The 20860-nt window shown below is 45.8% G+C and overlaps 1 protein-coding gene across 4 annotated transcripts in view; it reads right to left on the bottom strand.

The window, feature by feature from the left end:
• Nucleotides 1-2704: 2704 nt before the first annotated feature.
• Nucleotides 2705-20860, bottom strand: part of klhl24a (kelch-like family member 24a) — a 50451-nt gene continuing 32295 nt past the window's right edge. For 2 of the 4 annotated variants that reach the window (XM_068041932.1, XM_068041933.1), the window contains exons 5-7: nt 17017-17205; nt 11016-11204; nt 2705-9911 (exon numbers count right to left, since the gene is read on the bottom strand). In XM_068041932.1, the coding sequence (XP_067898033.1) occupies nt 9714-9911; nt 11016-11204; nt 17017-17205 (576 nt within the window). In that variant the 3' untranslated portion in view covers nt 2705-9713. Of the gene's footprint in view, nt 9912-11015; nt 11205-11858; nt 12125-17016; nt 17206-20860 lie in introns of those variants that run through there. The other 2 variants (XR_010975941.1, XM_068041934.1) reach the window with 2 other exon arrangements.

The raw sequence follows: 20860 nt of genomic DNA, 5'->3' as shown, positions 1-20860 counted from the left end.
AGTGGCCTGTAACAGGATGACACTGTCAGTGAGCGGCCTCTAACACGATGACACTGTCAGTGAGAGGCCTGTAACACGATGACACTGTCAGTGAGCGGCCTCTAATACGATGACACTGTCAGTGAGCAACCTCTAACACGATGACACTGTCAGTGAGCGGCCTCTAACACGATGATACTGTCAGTGAGCAGCCTCTAACACGATGACACTGTCAGTGAGAGGCCTGTAACACGATGACACTGTCAGTGATCAGCCTGTAACACAATGACACTGTCAGTGAGCGGCCTCTAACACGATGATACTGTCAGTGAGCAGCCTGTAACACGATGACACTGTCAGTGAGCGGCCTCTAACAGGATGACACTGTCAGTGAGCGGCCTCTAACAGGATGACACTGTCAGTGAGAGGCCTCGAACATGAAAACACTGTCAGTGAGAGGCCTCTAACACGATGACACTGTCAGTGAGAGGCCTCTAATACGATGACGCTGTCTGTGAGCGGCCTGTAACAGGATGACACTGTCGGTGAGAGGCCTCGAACATGAAGACACTGTCAGTGAGAGGCCTCTAACACGATGACACTGTCAATGAGCAGCCTGTAACACAATGACACTGTCAGTGAGCGGCCTCTAACACGATGACACTGTCAATGAGCAGCCTGTAACACAATGACACTGTCAGTGAGCGGCCTCTAACAGGATGACACTGTCGGTGAGAGGCCTCGAACATGAAGACACTGTCAGTGAGAGGCCTCGAACACGATGACACTGTCAGTGAGAGGCCTCTAATACGATGACGCTGTCTGTGAGCGGCCTGTAACAGGATGACACTGTCAGTGAGAGGCCTCTAACACAATGACACTGTCAGTGAGAGGCCTCTAATACGATGACACTGTCTGTGAGCGACATGTAAGACGATGACACTGTCAGTGAGAGGCCTGTAACAGGATTACACTGTTTGTGAGAGGCCTGCAACACGATGACACTGTCAGTGAGCGGCCTCGAACATGAAGACACTGTCAGTGAGAGGCCTCTAACAGGTTGACGCTGTCAGTGAGCGGCCTGTAACAGGATGACACTGTCAGTGAGAGGCCTCTAACACGATGACACTGTCAGTGAGAGGCCTCTAATACGATGACACTGTCTGTGAGCGACATGTAAGACGATGACACTGTCAGTGAGAGGCCTGTAACAGGATGACACTGTTTGTGAGAGGCCTGCAACACGATGACACTGTCAGTGAGCGGCCTCGAACATGAAGACACTGTCAGTGGGAGGCCTCTAACAGGTTGACGCTGTCAGTGAGCGGCCTGTAACAGGATGACACTGTCAGTGAGCAGCCTCTAACATGGTGACACTGTCAGTAAGAGGCCTGTAACATGATGACACTCTCAGCAGTGAGAGGCCTGTAACACGATGATACTGTTAGTGAGAGGCCTTTAACAGGATGACACTGTCAGTGAGCGGCCTCTAATACGATGACACTGTCAGTGAGCGGCCTGTAACAGGATGACACTGTCAGTGAGCGGCCTCTAATACGATGACACTGTCAGTGAGCGGCCTGTAACAGGAAGACACTGTCAGTGAGCGGCCTCTAACACAAAGACACTGTCAGTGAGCGGCCTGTAACATGATGACACTGTCTGTGAGAGGCCTGTAACACGATGACACTGTCAGTGAGACGCCTGTAACACGATAACACTGTCTGTGAGCGGCCTGTAACAGGATGACACTGTCAGTGAGAGGCCTCTGACACGAAGACATTGTCTGCAATGGCCCTGTTGGGTTGTCTATAAGGATGCCTGTATGTAAGAATACAAGAGGGCCTGGAATAAGAAAAGGCCATTTGACCCACCAACTCTGCTCTGTCCACAAATTATGAACTATCTACCTATCATAGGAACATGAATACATTAAGGACTAAAAACGACTCAAGTCTGTTTGGCTGGTCGCATGAACAATGCGTGATTTTAACAAGCACCAAGCTCATCCTGGCACGCTGATGTGAGGCCAGGATTGTTTTAACTGCTTGGTATGAGGAAAAATTGGATAGGCTGGAGTTGTTTTCTTTGGTGCAGAGGAAGCTGAGGGGAGATTTAATGGAGGTGTATCAAATTATGAGGGACCTAGATACAATAGGTAGAAAGGATCAATTTCCCTTAGCAGAGAGGTCAATACCCAGGGGACATAGATTTAAAGTAACTGACTGAAGGATTAGAGGGGATTTGGGGAGAAATCTTGTCACCCAGAGTATGGTAGGGAACTCACTGCCTGAACGGGTGGTAGATGCAGAAACCCTCATCGCATTTAAAAACACTTCAATATGGATTGCAAGTGCTGCAATCTACAAGGCTACGGACCAAGAGCTGGAAAGTGGGATTAGGCTTTATAGCTCTTTTTCGGCTGGCACAGACATGATGGTCCAAATGGTCGCCTTCTATGTTGTACATTTTCTTTCTTCTTAGGTGCAGAGTAAACGTCTCACCACACTGCCCCATAAACCACTCCCAGATCAGGTACAGCACAGATTAGGTACAACATAAGGCTCCCTTTATGCTGTCTGTGGTTGAGCTACTGGAGGGCATCTGTTGAACCAAACCTCAGTCTCAGTCAACAGCTACAGAAAAAGAGGTGAACAGACAAAATGCATACATTATACAATACAGTACTCATATTCACACAAATGTAGGAAGTACAACAAACAGCTTGATGAGAACAGAGTTTTTTTATTAAAAGTCACTAACCTACATCACAAACACACAATAAAAAGTAACTTATATGTAACAATCTGTTATTACACACAGAATTGTGCTGTGAATCACAGCGGGTACTATCATCTCAATACTTGGTGAGAGCTGCCATTTGGTGAACTGATGAAACATTCGGGGCAGCCCTCCAAACACACCTTCTTCTGGGTTCAGAGAAGGACTCTCCCATAACAACCAACTCAGAAGGAAAGAAAATCACAATAAGTACATTTTGAGTGGGTTGAAAAATCCAGCTTGTGGCAATAATTTCAGGACAAGAGAGAGAAAGACTGGCAGGCACTGAAGGAAAGGGGTTCAAATCAGGAAATTCATGTGTCAACAATTTGAATGTAATAATCCTTTTTCCGATTTCTCTCTCTCTTTGTAATTTGCTTTCGCTCATCTGCCTAGTTGGGTCACTCGCACTACAGGATAGCCTAGACAAGTTGGCCAGGGCTTGGCAGGCACAGTTCTGCCTGGAGTCATTCAAGAGTTTGCTTGGGCTGACTTGACCACCATCATTTTCTCTTCATCAGGAAGCTCTTTGTTTCACTTACTACAACTCACACAATAATACAGCACAGCAGGATGCCAATCGGGCATTGTGTCTATCCAATTAGTCCCATTTCCCTGTCCTGTCCCGTCCCCATAGCCCTGCAAATGTTTCCTTTTAATGTATATATCTAATTGTCTTTGGGAAGTTACAACTGAATCTGCTTTCACTATCTTTTTAGGCAGTTCATTCCAGACAAAAACCACTCACTGCATTAAAAAGCTGCTCAACTGCCCCCGCACTCTGGCTGTTTTGCCAATTATCTTAAATCTGTGTTCTCTTCTTACAGACCCTCCTGCCAATGGAAGCAGTTTCTTCTTATTCACTCTATCAAAACCCCTCATAATTGTGAACTGCAGATTTTGTTTTAAAGTAATATTTTAAAATGAAGATCAAATGTGATTAAGTCAACTATCGTCATTGCATTCCATACAAGAACTTCCACAGTGCGCACTGTCCCCAGTGGCCAGTCCCGTGTTGGGTCTGTTAACTGTCTCAAGACCTGCTGTCTGGCATCAGTGATGCCCAAAGACAACAACAACTTGCATTTATGTAGCATCCATAGTAAAATGTCCCAAGGCGCTTCACAGGAGTGTAATCAAAGAATTGGCACCAAGCCAAAGGAGGAGACATTAGGGCAGGTGACCAAGTGCTTGGTCAAAGAGGTAGATTTTAAGTAGAGTCTTAAAGGAGGAGAGAGAAATGGAGAGGTGGAGAGACAGAGATGAAATTCTGGAGCTTAGGGCTTAGACAACTGAAAGAACAGCAGAAACCACACAGTTAGATAGCTCAACCCACCATAGGAACACTGTAAGAATTTCATATAGTGGTAAGTTATCATTTAAATCAAGTTTTCTATACATTTCATAGTTCTGACCAAGTTTAAAAAATGCTACACCACCCTGGATTCAAATACAGTTTGTTTATAGCCAGCTCGCACTATACAACGTAAGCATATAACAAAAGTAAAGCATTCTTCTGTCTCCAGGACAACCCAAATATTACAAAAATAACACAACCACTTTACAATTATTTAATTACAAAAAAGGTATGCCAGCTACTTAATTAAAATTCTCATCCAGACTGAAAATCATTCACTCACTGCTCCTGACGTACAAACTGCTGCTTCCCTTCCGCGAAGCAGGTCTGGTCCCCACTGAACGATTCCACTCACTGTGCAGATGTGTCTGCTCCATGCAGAGCATAGCCACTATTAAGGCGGTAGGTGGTTACAGGTGGAAATCTAACCAAGGGGTTTGGGTATTTTATATTTTTAAAAAATGGATAGCTGGGAGTAGGTTACAGGCTGGAATCTAATCGAGGGGTCTGGGTTTTATAATAAACAAGGAGCCAGAGTGTTTCTAAACCTCTTTGATTGGGGTCACAGCTTTAAAAGCAGCTGGTTCCGCTGTGTCTACAACACACACTGTTTTAACTTTGTGTTTTCAAATAATGTACCAGACAATCTGGTCACAGGTCTGGTGGCTACAATTGCACTATGTGTCAATGACAGTCAATCATTGCAATAGTCGATTCACCTTGTAGATCATGCATCAAGTAGGCAGAATGCACACAGCAATTACTGTTCACATCCTGACAACGGTGAGCAGAAGGGGGTTTCCCCACCACCCCAACATCCTCTCCTCCTGTACGACTGCTTTACAGCAAACCTCAAAAAGGTGGCAACATACACTCTGCACGACAATGCTGAAGAACATACTCAAAAGAATAAATAGATCTGTTTATAAAGGCATAGCTTACAACAAAAACTTATAAATAATTAATAATCCCATGCAATCCTGAGTTGGTGATAAATATGGCTGTTCACACAAGGGCTGGTATCCCTGTTAGCCTTGGTACATCTGTTCTCAGTTCAGGTCCCAACAGTGCTGGGTGACTGCAGTCATTAGTCAGACTCTGGCTGTCTCAGGGTCCATGAGTAAAACCTCTTTCACCACATCTCATCGCCTGACAAAGAAATTGTGGTGAGATCTTAGTAATACTTTTCTGTCGCACCGCTCCATGGAGAGTTTAACTGCAGCAGAGTTCACGCTCTCACCTTGACCTTTGCTCTGACATTGGTGGATGTGAGGAACACTGAGAGCCACCTCACTGGAAGATTTTCAACAAGCTAAATATCCGAGCCATTGGATTACACCAGGAACAAAAACATGATTAAAAGCATCTCACTGTGACAGTCACAGGGGCTACAATGTTGACTAAGTGGCATTAATGTCACCCTTTTCTTGTCCATTTTCTTTCTGTCTATCTCCCTTTTTCTGTCTTGTTCTCTTTCTCATTCACCTCAGCACTTGTCTGGCTATGGGAATTCCAAGAGTTTTCTCTCACTGGTAAGCAAGAGAAATCAATGTCTTATGGAAGCATCCCAGCATTTTGAGAAGCAGTGAAAGCCCCTCATTAAATCCATGAGGCCTAGGATGAGCTAGTATCTATCTTTGAGGTCAGAAACAAAGCAGATCCCTGGCACGTGAATAACATTACAGCATTTCTTTCTCTGTCTCTATTGCCTAGTGCTTTCAGCTCCATATTCTTATCCTATATAGCCCTCTATAACCTATTTGTCTATCCTGTCACAGCCCCATGCATGCCACTAATTGGCTGTCCTGCTGCATCCAGGGTCCCAGGCTCTGTCCAACTCCTCATCGACATTGAGGGACGCACCCCACTGATTGGCTGCTCATCTGTATTGAGGGACCCACCCCATTGATTGGTTGATCATCTGGGCTGAGGGACCCATCTGATTGGCTCCTTGTCTGAACCAAGGGACCCTCCTACTAATGAAATGGGCATTTTATTCCTATTCAGGAATTGGTTCCTCACATGACTTCTTTGGTGAACAGAAAGGTAACGGTGGCAAGACAGGCTGCTTGCCGTGGCTGCTGTCTCTCAAGGATGGCATTTCCAATTGGCCCTCATGACCTCTCATCCTCTAGCTTCTGTCCTTTACATATCAGTGTAATGCTTATACTGAAGCCAGCTCTCAGAACCCTGTCAATTGTACCTCCTCACTAAGAACTGTGGGCTGTGTCAGCTCTCCAACCCCCACACTCTCAGCCAACACTGCTCACTGATAACAGTGAAATACAGGGACATAGGAATAGACAGCGGGACATATTATTTGCAACAAAACAGTCCTTGAACTTGACATGATAAAAAAAATTGAAACTATTACATATAAATGCACCAAATAATTATTCAGATGAAGAGCAAAAAAAACTGAAGTCACCAACAAACCCAACAAAGTGCATTCCCGGTGTTTCTTTGACCGAACTGGAGGGCTGGGGAAAAGGGCAGGAGGATGCTGGGTCATGGAGTGAAGGCCAGGACACGCACTTCCTGCTGGTTGCAGGCACAAAGTAATCCACTCAGATAAACACAGACATTAACTCGGCAAGGTTTCTGCCATGGGTAAAGCTTTCTGCCTTACATGTTTTAGATCGGCAGGGGACATTTTAAACATTTCACAGTCGCAGAGAATGTGCAGGAGCTACGTAAGCTTTCTGGGCTGGCTGGGAGGACAGACTGACTGGATTATCCAAGATTTGTTGATGTTTTCCTAATTCCTAACTTTTTGGCGCATCCTTGCTTCCCAATGTTAAATTAATCTCATTTAACAGAAGAAATAGCTTGAAAAATAAAGATGCTTTTTAAAAAAAATAAATCCGGGCACAAACCAGGGGTGCCAATGTCTATTCTAACGCTCATCCACCCCACTCTGATCACTTTGGAGTCCACCTATTTTCATCCAACTTTTAAACACATAAACCCCTTGAATCACTTTTCAACTCGTAATGTCCTGGTTTTATCAATCTGAGTTCCAGACCTGCAATCATTCTAAAGTTCACGGTGATGCTGAATTTTATCAAACTTGATTGTAATTTTAATTTTTTCCCCCCAAAAAACCTCCCATCCAGGGTCAGGAAATTGAATGAAAAATTGAATGATTTGGAACAAATTGAAATGAGTTAGGTTTGATTGAGATACCATATATTAGATCACCAAGTGACGTAATCCATACAGCATCATTAATCCTTTAATTTCCTCAAACCTCTCAACATTTAAACATTATTGCAAAATTACCCTGCTATTATGTCTTCTACTATGTTGAAGTGCTGCAATGTCTTTGGGGGTAGATCGTGACTTTGTACAATAGTGCAAAACAAGTGAGAGAGAATCAGCAGCCTGTTTACATTATTCACTACTTTTAGTTTTCATTGACTTCAATGAAGATAAAACGATGGAGACATAGAAAATGGTTGGTGACTCACTATCATCTGTTTCACAAAATCACACAAAGTCAAGATCTACCCCAAATATGTGTAGATGTGAGCCAGGCCTGGCTATAACACACCCATCCATGGTCTGCCAACACTTACTGTCTTAGTTGATGATACATGAAGAATGGCCCATTGGGGGATGCCACAGGGCTACTGGTACCTGCGTTACCCACCCACGACCACCCCCCCCCACACCCCCCCCCCACACCCAGAGTTAGTGCTTTCAGGAGACAAAGGGTGAAACCTTTAGAAGTGAAAGGGACACAATTTAGGAAATTAGGAAATGCAAGAATGGAATGTTCTTCTCCAAGAGACATTCACATCTTACATTAATATTCCAGAGGATTACAGCTCACTCATGCAGTGACACAGGGTCTAAGTGCAGAATCTGAAATTCAAGAGTTGACTGTCAGCTCTGCACCTGTCCCATTTCCTTTATAATTTCGAAAGCTTTTATCTCTCATCCCATTAGTATGTCCTGTTACATACTATACACATTACTGGGGAATAATTCACACAGTATCTAGCAAGGGTACATATACATGGTATATATAAACCACACACTGTATATATATTACTGGGCTATAACCCACTCAGTGGGGTATATATACACAGTATATAACCAACTCGGACTCCACATTGTACAGGAAATAACCCATATACATGTACCTCAATGAACTTAATCACTGTTGGATCTATTATCTGAAGCCAAAAGTCCAGTTTGACCTCCCAATTCAATTTCCACAAGTGTAACGGTGGGTGGTGGGGTCAAAGTGAAGCAGCTGAGATACAGCCCATGGGACATTCGTTGTGAATATCAACACTGCGGCAGCACTCATTACACTGTGATCTGACCAGTCCAATAACTTTAAATCCACTCTCATAGTCTCTGGCTGGAAAGTCAACTCGTTGACTACACAGGTGTGATTGACTGAACAGTGCATGTATCCAAACTGCCTGCACAAATTCTATTAGCACCAATATTAAGACAATGAAACCCAGAAGGCACAGGCCCTGCGTAATAATACAAGCTGTTCGAAGTGACAGCAGGCAGCCCCCTTACACGGATGAATGACAAACCCACCCACTGCCACTCCTGTCAGAGGCTGATATATTCCAGAACGAAATTGCAGCAATCCCTGATGCATTTGGTGTGGTGCATCTGTGGTCAGAGACACATACCAGAAATTGGAAAACTCATTCTTAACAAAGCAAAGACTGTTGTAGTGCGCTCGAGAACATGAAAAACACAAGAGTTACGAACTGGTAGGATTGCTTTCTGGTCTCAATACATGGGATCACATCTCACCTGGCCTCTGGCCCTGATGCTCATTGTGACTCAAGGCAACCAGTACTGAGGTCTCATGCAGTCTATATCATTGAATTCTACTGAGTCATGGAGTTAAAGTGTTTGCTCCTCAAAGGGCTCAATAAAGACTAAGTGATGAATGAGGAGAACATTATCTAGGGGCCCTTTCACAAATTCCATGACACAGTTCTACTTTACTAGAGTGAGGCCACATAGCAGCCATTGATTAGCATCAAAGTGACATAGACACTTTGATATGAAGGCCTCAATCCCGCACTTGGACAGGGCCTCGGCCTCTATGATTCCAAGGTCCCTCTGACCAAATCAAACAGAAGGTTTCCACTTGGATTTCCCACTTCTGAACTTTGTTTCATGAACCTCTAGCTAACCCAGAAAGTGAAGTTTTTTTTGCATAATTTAAAACTTTAACCTTCTGGAGGATAGATGATATTGGATCCTAAGGTATTACGTTGTAGCACTAAACACACCACCGGCAGTCCAGTACCTAGCCATGGTTATCTGAGGGATGCAGGAATATTTGCAAATGGCATAACATTGCCTGTAATGCCACAGCTTTGGTATGCTTATCACTGGGACCTCAACGTTACACAGGAAGAGATTGTTGATCTATTATTCTATCGTAATAAAAGTTTAAAAAACAAGGCTCGATGTTTTGAAGAGTATGCTACAATAAAACGATTGTCTAATATAGAACCTGCAGAAGTCAACTCTGTGACTCCACAGGAAGTTATAGTGTGGTTGTGTCTCTTTGCCACTTAGCATTGGGTGGGTGCTGGAGATCCCTGGCTCAGGGCCTGTATTTCTCATTGTATCTGTGGATTGTCACACAGCCGTGGTAGGAGATGGGTCTGGGCATGGCGGCCATTGCTGTGATGATTCCGGTGGCTGGGTCATAGCACGTGATAGTGTCAGTGGCCTCTCCAGTTTCCTTTCTTCCACCTAGAATGTAGATCTTTCCGTTACACACAGACATGCCGCAACTCTCCTGCGTGACACAGAAAAAAGAACTTGCATCAGGATCAGGCATATAACAGACCAGGACCTTTTGGTTTCTGCACTATCTGTTACTGGGGAACAGTGAAGGAGTCAACAGGATAACAGTCACAGTCTGATTTTAACAGCATTTCTTATCATCCTATCTTTCTGTAAGATTAATTCTTGATTCACATTATTGCAGTAACTAACCCCCAACTGGGAATTGGAGTTCCTGAGCCAGACAGTATCAGTAGAAACAGTCAGTAACACAGGGCGCTGGGGAGGGGTTACTGAATGACAGTGTGAGGGAGCTGGATTAAAATCAGTAGAGATACAGAGATGTTCAACTGCAGCAACTTAGTCCCACACTGGGCTCAGTAAAACAATCAAAACAAATATATTCAAAGAAAATTGAATAGAAGGAAAAATATAGAACAGGATGAGAGAGGCATTAACAATTCACTGCAGCTCTTCAAGCTGGTTCTAGTTGCTACTGAAGGCATTCCTCACTGTCTCTCTCTCTCTCTCTCTATCTGACCTCTGACCATCTGTTTGTCTGTCCATTCCTCTGTCTTATGCACTGTCCCTCACACAAATATAACAGATAGACAGTCAATGGTTACAGACTGATTGACTGAGGTCTAGCCTGATCTTACCCTCATTGCACATTCGCATCCTCCAGCATGGATCCCTGGTTCATGATCAATGGCGCCGTGGCTGATTTTCTGCTCCCTAACTCAGGAATTTGGGCTGAAATTTCCTGCTTCGGCGATCTTGGCACGCAATGGGTGCAAATATTGGGAAACTCTGCAACCCCCAGCAATAGATATTCTTCGTGTTGAAAGAAATAGTTGGAAAATCACAGGCAGGAGGTCCCAATTTTCCTATTTTTCGCTCCCAGGATTCCCAGAAGCAGAAAAAGCCATCCATCAAACCCAATTCTATCACCCTTCAACCAGCTAATTCATCACGGAAGGAAGATAGAACTGAGACCATTCCACCCTGTACAGAGCAGCTGTACTTTTCTATTTCTGATAATTTTAGGAACAGTGAGATCCGGTAACATGGTGTAACTTTCACACTGCAGGTGCTGAGGAGGGGTTGACATTGTTACCTGTCTGCTAAAAGTATTCACCACGTGCATCCAATAGTCCTCCACTGGATCATAGCAGAAGATGGACTTGGTCAGACCACCGGCCACATACATAAGGTTGTTCAGGGACACTGCAGTGATGCATCGTTTAGCAACAGGAATGGGCGCTCGCAGCAGCCAAACATTAGTGGATGGATCATAACACTGAACCTGTCAAGAGACCAACAGGGAAGTCAATAAAACGCAGGTACATGTTTGGATAACACAACAAACTTGCAAATACATTTCGAGCTATTGTAATAAACACATGGGCATGTAACAAACATGAATATACACAGGCATTGTAACAAATGTGTAAGTGCATGTAGGCAAAGGGTAACAAACATGTGAAAACATACACAGACATTGTAACAAACACATTAGCCAGGATTTTATGCTCTCCCCATGGTGAGTTTGGAGGCAGGTATTATATGATTGCCTTTAAGAGTGATATCCCTTTAAGATCTTAGTATGCTAATGAGCTAAGTACCGGGATGTAGTCATGTAACTCAGAGATCAGAGTCAGTCTGTAACTGTAACACCTTGAGTAAGGTTCTGTAAATAGTTTGCTCTGCACTGTATATATTTGCTAGCTGTTAATAAACCTGTTTTGAGATCTTCACCTAACTGGACTCCACGCATCTCATTTATGTTGTATCAGACAACATAAAAGAACTTATTACATGGTGGCAGCTGTGGTGAGAAGACAGAATCCAACATTGAAGACCATGGGTAAAACAGCTTTAAAAACTATTTTTCTACAGCTAGAGGAGAGAAAGTTAAAAAGAAACACTCGCCCAAACAGGGAAAGAAGAAAAAACTTGCCTCAAGCTGCAGAAGACAGAGCACTGAACGACAGGCGGCAAATCAATCACTGCGGTTGGTGAGTCATTGTTCTAACAGTCGAGAGATCCAAGTTTTTAAAAAAACAGCTTTAAAGTGCTTTAATAGTTGATTTTTCTCAAGGGCTTTGTAGAAAAAAAACAGAGAAATCCGATCCCTCCCAGGCTGATTGAAGTCGGTGCCATTACAGGAGGTGTCCGACAGCAAAAAGCACAGGAATCCTCCATTCATGCAGCTCGCAGCTAAAGCTATAAAAATAAACCATTAAACCACTCTAGCACGAAGAGTTTTCACTCAGTCAAAGTTTAAAAAATCTGTTAAAACCACTCAAGTGTGAAGAGTTGCCTATTGAACAGCTGTATAAACAAACTAGCAGAGAGAAAAAAGCACTAGAAATGCCTATTGCACAACTGTGTAAACAGACAGACTGGAGTACTGGAAGCACGGTAAACAGACAAGCACTGCTAAACATCTGCTCCTGTCAATCAAAGCAACTAAGTTTTTTTTTAAAGGGAATGCAGTGCAGAGCCATAGAACAAGTCTTAAAGCAAGTTTTAAAGCAAAATAACAGCAGAAGAATGGATACAAAATTTCCCAGCATGAACTGGAAGGCCATGGATATCCTATCCGAGCTCAAACTTTTCAAACAGAGAATACAATTATACCTTACAGACCAAGTAATTACAGAACCAGAAAAACAGACTGTAAAAATAATGATTACACAGAATTAATACCTCAGGCTTATCTGACGAGGACCAGAAACATCGTACAAAGAAATGGAAAGTGTTGGAAGATCAACTCCGATTATGAGTGAATTTTAGAATTCATTGCCTGGAATTGATGTCGTACAGACAACAGCCACAGGAATCAATAGACCAGTCCATCAGATGTCGTAGCAAGGGCAACAAATGCGATTTTTCAGAAGCTGAGCTGTCAGACCAAATAATAGAGCTGGTGATTGTATCAACACCCATTGAAGCATTCTAGAAAGACCTCTTGGAGAAAAAGAAAGGTCACAGCATTGATGGACTGCTGGAAGATGGAAGGAAATATGAAGCCATTGTAGCTGCTACAGGTGCAGCGAACAGTATCAGCGCGACAATCAGGTCGAAAAGAGCAAGCAAGCCGTGTGGTAAGTGTGGTTTGTCCCACTCACAGCTTAGTTGTTCTGGATTTCAAGACCTGTGCAAGTCGTGCAGTGCAAAAGGCCCGCCTATGCAGGAATTCTGTCTCCAAAGACGCAGCCGGAAGTCACAATAGGACACAAGCAAACAGAAGACCAGTGCAGCACAGGGCAACAGCAGCAAGGAAAGCACCAGAGACCTGCGTAAACGCAAGCCGATACACAAAGTCCACAGTGAAACAAACCTGAGACAAGACTCAGACACAAGTAGTTCTCAGTCAGAAGATGAGCAAGCATTCCAAATTGTTGACGAGGTCAAACAACTGGAAGCTTTCGCCACTATTAACATCATGTGCCCAAAGAAAGTTGGCAAACATGCACTCAGGGTCAAGATTGACATCGGCGCGAGTACAAATATCCTACCAGTCCGAATCCTGAAGGATATGTACCGGAGTCATTGGAAATCAATGATACAACTGACAACTGCCAAGCTCTCTGCATCCAACGGGTCACCCATTCCCTTCAGTGGCACACTAACAATACAATGCAGCTATGGCAAGTCAGCATGGAAACCATAAATATTCTACCTAGTAGACATGAGCAGACCAGCAGTGGCAGGACTACCGGCATGTAAGGACCTCAACATTGTGACCATCCATGAGGTCACCAAGGTACCCGTTACAGCAGAAGAGACCAAGGGTAACCGCATTGAGTCAGTCCACGACCTACAACAAATGTACCAGAACATGTCCGACGCCATAGGAAATTTCAACGGCGATCCCGTACTGCACCTCAGAGAGGATGCAAATCCATCAATCGACCCTCCCAGAAAGTGCAGCGTGTACATACAAGAAAGGCTTAAGCGTGAGTTAGATGACATGGAACGCAATGGCATCATCCATCGCGTGCATCATCACACAGACTGGTGCAGCTCAATTAGCTGTGTACTGAAGAAGGATGGAGCAATCAGGGTATGTCTAGATTCGAGGCATCTGAACCTGTCCCTAAAGAGATGCTCCCACAAGATTCCAACACTAGCGGAATTGAATCTCAAGTTCACAGGAGCCAAATTCTTCTCCAAGTTGGATGCTAAACATGGATATTGGTCAGTACACCTAACTAAGGAATCTCAAGATGTCACCATCTTCAGGACACCATTTGGAAGATATTGCTTCCAGAGACTTCCCTTCAGCTTATCTGTCAGTCAAGATCTATTTCAGCAGCATATGGACAGAATTATAGAAAACGTGCCTGGCTGCATATGCATTATCGATGACATTGTAGTAATTGGCAAAACCAAAGAAGAACATGATCAAAATCTCCATTCACTGATGGCAGTAGCTCGTCGCAAAGGGCTCGTTTTTAACAGCAAGAAATGCCAGGTGAATGAAAGCCAGATCAATTTCTTTGACTCCATCTATTCCGCTTGCGGAATCTGTCCTGACCCAGGCAAAGTCGAAGATGTAAGCCATATGCCAACCCCACAAGACAAGGAAAATCTACAGAGATGCCTTGGATTTTTCAGCTTCTTGGCACCATACATTCCTAATTTTTCTGACAAAGCATCATCGCTGGGAGAGCTCTTAAAGAAACACATACCATATGTATGGCAGGAGGACCATCAATATATGTTTGAGTCTCTCAAACAAGCATTGTCAGCAGAAACCTGTACCCTTAGTACTATGATCCGAGGAAGAATACAAACCTGGAAGTTGATACCTCACAGAAAGGGCGAGGAGCATACATTCTACAGGATGGCAAACCAATTGCATTCGGGTCCAAACGTTTATCCTCAGCATAGTCCAACTAATCAGGGGACCCAGCCACCTTCCCACCTCCACCCCAATTAAGTCTGTGGTGAGAAAGCCCATGGATGTCCTTTCCACCCTGCCAATTGAGGCCCTTAAGTGGACAATTAATGCCCAATTAAGGGCCTCTTCCTGCCACAGCTGGTATTAGCTCAGCGGCGGTTGGGCCTGTCACTATGCAGGGAGCATGACGATTAAACCTGTGCGGGTTGCTTGCAGCTCTCGGGGGGAGGTCCCTCGTTCAAAGGCACTTAGTGCCTGTTCGAGGGGCGCAGCATAGGGAAGGGGGGGCCCCACTGGCAGCCACCCCCCCCCCCTTCACCCCTTTCCCTGCAGCCCTCACCCCGCAAAACTCCTCCTGCCATTGTTCACCTATATCCTGGGTCCACCAATGATCCTGGGTCTCAGATAGCTGCATTACTAGCAGCAGCCACCGCCTCCGCAGTGGAACTGCTGAGGAAACGAGCTGCCGGCCTCTGATTGGCTGGCAGTTCTCAGCGGACAGGACTTCCATCCCCAGGGTCCTTAATCTCGAAGAATGTCCACTGTTGGCCAGTTAAGTGCCTGTTTGGCACATAATGCAGCGGACCTTCCTGAAAAGAGGTGACGTGGGGCTCTCGCTGGCTCTTCAACCAGCGGGTGAGACCCCTGCCACTTCCATTAAATATCACCCATTAATATTTACATAGGTATAGCAGCAAATTATGAATGCATACTGCAACACTTCATTTTGCAATTGGTGCACTTTGCAGCATGACACACTGGATAGTGATCAGGAATAGGAATACTGGCTGATTCTCTACTAATAGACTAAGGGCATTGAGGCCAATTGTAGTGTCCCCACTGTAGCCGCCCATGCTCAGACTGGCTAACAATAGAAAGTGGGGATGAAACCTGGGGTGCTCTTGGCCTTTCAATTCAGTACCATCACTGGCAAGGCCAATATTTATTGCCCATCCCTAATTGCCCTTGAGAAGCTGGTGGTGAGCGGACTTCTTGAATGCAACTGAGTGGCTTGCTAGGCCACTTCAGAGAGCAATTAAGAGTCAATCACATTGCTGTGGGTCTGGAGTCACACATAGGCCACACCATGTTTCCTTCCCTAAAGGACATTAGTGAAGTAGAGGGATTTTTATGACAATCTGGTAGTTTAATTGATAACTTTTATGTCAGATTTATTTAATTAACAGAATTTAAATTTCCCAGCTGCCATAATGGAATTTGAATATGTCTCTGAATCATTAGTTCAGGCCTCTGGATTACAGGTTCAGTAACATATACATTATGCTATCATAACCCCAGTACTAACATCATAGAATTCCTTTGTAGTTCTTTAACTGCTGGTAATTACCAGTACTCATGATTTTCTTTTCATGAATGGATTTTAAGCTCAAAGTTGGTGTCCTGCGATTTCCTGATCAGTACAGCAAGCAGCTCAGGCTCACAGGCAACAGTGCAAACTTGGAAAGTCAGCTCCAGTGACTGTGAGAAATTACTGAAGGGATAATGGAGGAAAAAACAGCACTAGTCCGCACATTCAAATGACAGGAATAATAGAGAGTTGATAATAGAATCTATTACAGGAGTGAGCTAAAAAGAGCACAAGGTCACTGGTTTCATCCTGGTCTTTAATGAGTCTACAGATCTCAGCTGATCATAGCAGTAAGCACATTACAATTTGCTTCATTATCCTTGGAGACTGGAAGTGGAGTTGAGACAGAAGATCAGCCATGATTGTGTTGAATGGTAGAGCAGGCTCAAGGGGACGTGTGGTTGACTCCTGCTCCTAATTCTGGTGTTGTTAAAAGTCAGGCAGAATTGCCAATCCCTGATCACTGTCTCTCCTGGTAAACATTGTGCATGGGTTTGGGTGTGAGACTGTGTATGAACGTGCATGCACATGCCTGTGAATATGTGGGTAAGCATCAATGTATGAGTGTGAGTATTTGTGTGAGACCGTACATCTATGCATGTCTGAATGTGTGCGTAAGTATTTGTGTGTATGTGCGATTGCATATGTATAACTGTGTATTCATGTGAGTGTGTTTGTGAGGATGAGCGTGTTTGTGAGTCTAGACTTGGGCATGAAATTTTTAAAATTACAAATAAAACATTGATACATCGAACACCCAGTCCATGAGATGCACATGCTCATACACGGACATGCATGACTCTTTAAACCGTGAGTCTCTCCCTATTTGATGCATACCTTATCAGAGCACGTGTTGTCATCAGGCCCTCCTCCAATCACAAAAAGCTTGCTGACACAGCTGACGACAGCCGGGGAGCTGACCGCTTCCTTGAGTGGCGCAACCTCGACCCAGCGGTTAGAGAAAGAGTCGTAACACTCTACACTGCTTAGTCGGTTCTGACCATCATAGCCCCCCACGGCATATACCTGGAGCAGGGCAGAGTAAAGGAAAACTGCTCTAGTCAACAGAGAACTTTTCAAAGTAGCTTTCACCAGACTCCCTGAAAAAAAAGGGAATCCAGGTCTTGGTTCTTTGCCTCAAATCCTGACTCCTATTTCACATGGGATCGCAAGTATTTAAAAAGGATCTTGTATTAGAAACCTACAGCAATCAGCAAATGAACCACATTTCCTGCTGGGTGCACGCGAAAACTTAGGGAAGTGTTTTTCACAGCTACAATGGCCAGGCCCCAATTATCCAGTAATGTGGGAGAGGGACCTTATGATCCCATACTGCAGATAGCAGGGTTCATGTTCTAGTAGTTTTTTTTATTCGTTCATGGGATGTGGGTGTCGCTGGCCAGGCCAGCATTTATTGCCCATCTAATAATCGCCTTTGAGAAGGTGGTGGTGAGCTGCCTTCATGAACTGCTGCAGTCCATGTGGTGTATTTACACCAACAATGCTGTTAGGAAGGGAGTTCCAGGATTTTGACCCAGCGACAGTGAAGGAACGGCGATATAGTTCCAAGGCAGGATGGTGTGTGACTTGGAGGGGAACTTGCAGGTGGTTGTGTTCACATGCATCTGCTGTCCTTGTCCTTCTGTGTGGTAGAGGTCGCAGGCTTGGAAGGTGCTGTCGAAGGAGCCTTGGTGAGTTGCTGCAGTGCATCTTGTAGATGGTACACACTGCTGCCACTGTGCGTCGGTGGTGAAGGGAGTGAATTTTTGTGGATGGGGTGCCAATCAAGCGGGCTGCTTTGTCCTGGTTGGTGTCAAGTTTCTTGAGTGTTGTTGGAGCTGCACCCATCCAGGCAATTGGAGAGTATTCCATCGGTGGGGCTCGTGTTCTGGTAGAGTTGGGAAAGGGGCCCAGACATAGTACTGTTGTGGAGGGGCTTGTGTTTTAATAGTGTTGGGGAGAGGGCTTGTGTTCTAGTACTGTTGGGGAGGGGGATTGTGTTCTAGTACTGTTGGGGAGGGGGATTGTGTTCTAGTACTGTTGGGGAGGGGGATTGTGTTCTGGTACTGTTGGAAATGGGGTTTGTGTTCTAGTACTGTTGGCGTGGAGCCTTGTGTTCTAGTACTGTTGGGGAGGGGCTTGTGTTCTAGTACTTTGGGGAGGGGGATTGTGTTCTGGTACTGTTGGAAATGGGGCTTGTGTTCTAGTACTGTGGGGGAGGGGCTTGTGTTCTAGTACTGTTGGGGAGGGGCCTTGTGTTCTAGTACTGTTGGGGAGGGGCTTGTGTTCTAGTACTGTTGGGGAGGAGGCCTTGTGTTCTAGTACTGTTGGGGAGGGGCTTATGTTCTAGTACTGTTGGGGTGGAGGCTTTGTGTTCTAGTACTGTTGGGGAGGAGCCTTGTGTTCTAGTACTTTTGGAGAGGGCCTTGTGTTTTAGTACTGTTGGGGAGGGGCTTGTGTTCTAGTACTGTTGGGGAGGAGGCCTTGTGTTCTAGTACTGTTGGGGAGGGGCTTGTGTTCTAGTACTGTTGGGGAGGAGCTTGTGTTCTAGTACTGTTGGGGAGGGGCTTGTGTTCTAGTACTGTTGGGGAGGAGGCCTTGTGTTCTACTACTGTTGGGGAGGGGCTTGTGTTCTAGTACTATTGGGGAGGTGGCCTTGTTTTCTAGTACTGTTGGGGAGGAGCCTTGTGTTCTCCTACTGTTGGGGAGGGGCTTGTGTTCCTGTACTTATGGAGAGGGCCTTGTGTTTTAGTACTGTTGGGGAGGTGGCCTTGTGTTCTAGTACTGTTGGGAAGGAGCCTTGTGTTCTAGTACTGTTGGGGAGGGGCTTGTGTTCTAGTACTGTTGGGGAGGGGCTTGTGTTCTAGTACTGTTGGGGAGGAGGCCTTGTGTTCTAGTACTGTTGGGGAGGGGCTTGTGTTCTAGTACTGTTGGGGAGGGGGCCTTGTGTTCTAGTACTGTTGGGGAGGGGCTTGTGTTCTAGTACTGTTGGGGAGGGGCTTGTGTTCTAGTACTGTTGGGGAGGAGGCCTTGTGTTCTAGTACTGTTGGGGAGAGGCTTGTGTTCTAGTACTGTTGGGGAAGGGGCCTTGTGTTCTAGTACTGTTGGGGAGGGGCTTGTGTTCTAGTACTGTTGGGGAGGAGGCCTTCTGTTCTAGTACTGTTGGGGAGGGGCTTGTGTTCTAGTACTGTTGGGGAGGGGCTTGTGTTCTAGTACTGTTGGGGAGGAGGCCTTGTGGTCTAGTACTGTTGGGGAGGAGCCTTATGTTCTACTACTGTTGGGGAGGGGCTTGTGTTCCAGTACTTTTGGAGAGGGCCTTGTGTTTTAGTACTGTTGGGGAGGAGCCTTGTGTTCTACTACTGTTGGGGAGGGGCTTGTGTTCCAGTACTTTTGGGGAGGTGGCCTTGTGTTCTACTACTGTTGGGGAGGGGCTTGTGTTCTAGTACTATTGGGGAGGTGGCCTTGTTTTCTAGTACTGTTGGGGAGGGGCTTCTGCTCTATTACTCTTGGGGAGGGGGCTTGTGTTCTAGTACTGCTGGGGAGGAGGGCTGGTGTTCTAATACTGTTGGGGAGGGGCTTGTGCTCTATTACTCTTGGGGAGGGGGCTTGTGTTCTAGTACTGTTGGGGAGGAGGGCTGGTGTTCTAGTACTGTTGGCGAGGTGCATTGTGTTCTAGTACTGTTGGGGAGGGGCTTGTGCTCTATTACTCTTGGGGAGGGGGCTTGTGTTCTAGTACTCTTGGGGAGGGGGCCTTGTGCTGCAGTACTGTAGGCGAGGGGGCTCGGGAGTGCTGAGCGCTCCCAGCCGAGCTGATCCCCGTTCGGCCGGAACTGCTCATCGGATCCAGGCCCCGAAACACTCCTCGAGAGCCGGTCCCACACAACCCGAGCCGCCTCCCGGAAATGCCCTCCGTGCCATTCCAATCGGCGCGGAGGGGTTTCCTGTACGGGCTGCTCCTGCACACTCTCCACTTCCTCGCCCTCGTCAGCCGGCCGGACATGCCCTGGTGGTCCGCGTTGCCATCTGGCGGCGAGGGGAAACCCCGATGGAGTTTTTCCCCTTTACATCGGGGACCTGGGGTGGAGGGTGTTGCACAGGGCAGTCCCGTGCAATAGACTTTTAAGTAGGTTCACGGACTCCCAGGCCGCCTGTACGTTCTGCGGCCTGGACGAGTCCGTGTTTCACATATATACGGAGTGTGCGAGGTTGCAGCCCCTGTTTGAGTATTTGAAGGGGCTGCTCCTCAAGTTCTGGCTGCACTTCAGTCCCACGCTCCTGATCTTTGGGCACCCGGTGCGGAGGGGCGTGGGCCTGGAGGAGGATCTCCTCATCGGTCTGCTCTTGGCCCTGCCAAGGTGGCAATTCACAGGTCCAGGCTGCAGGCCGTCGGGGTGTCAGTCCTTCCCGATTGCCTGCCCCTCTTCCGCGGTTACGTTCGTGTCCAGGTGTCCCTGGAGAAGGAGCATGTGGTGTCTGCCGGTACGCTTGAGGCCTTCTGCGACCGGTGGGCACCGCAGTGACTGGACTGCTTTGTCGACGCCAAGAATGGCATTTTAATTTGAGTTTTTGTTTTATTTATTTATAGAACACAGAATATAGAACATAGAACAGTACAGCACAGTACAGGCCCTTCGGCCCACGATGTTGTGCTGAACCTATTAATCGACTCTAAGATCAAGCT

This window comes from Heterodontus francisci, chromosome 11 (genome assembly GCF_036365525.1).
Source record: "Heterodontus francisci isolate sHetFra1 chromosome 11, sHetFra1.hap1, whole genome shotgun sequence".
Taxonomy (NCBI): domain Eukaryota; kingdom Metazoa; phylum Chordata; class Chondrichthyes; order Heterodontiformes; family Heterodontidae; genus Heterodontus; species Heterodontus francisci.
This window is presented reverse-complemented; position numbering and strand designations above follow the sequence as displayed.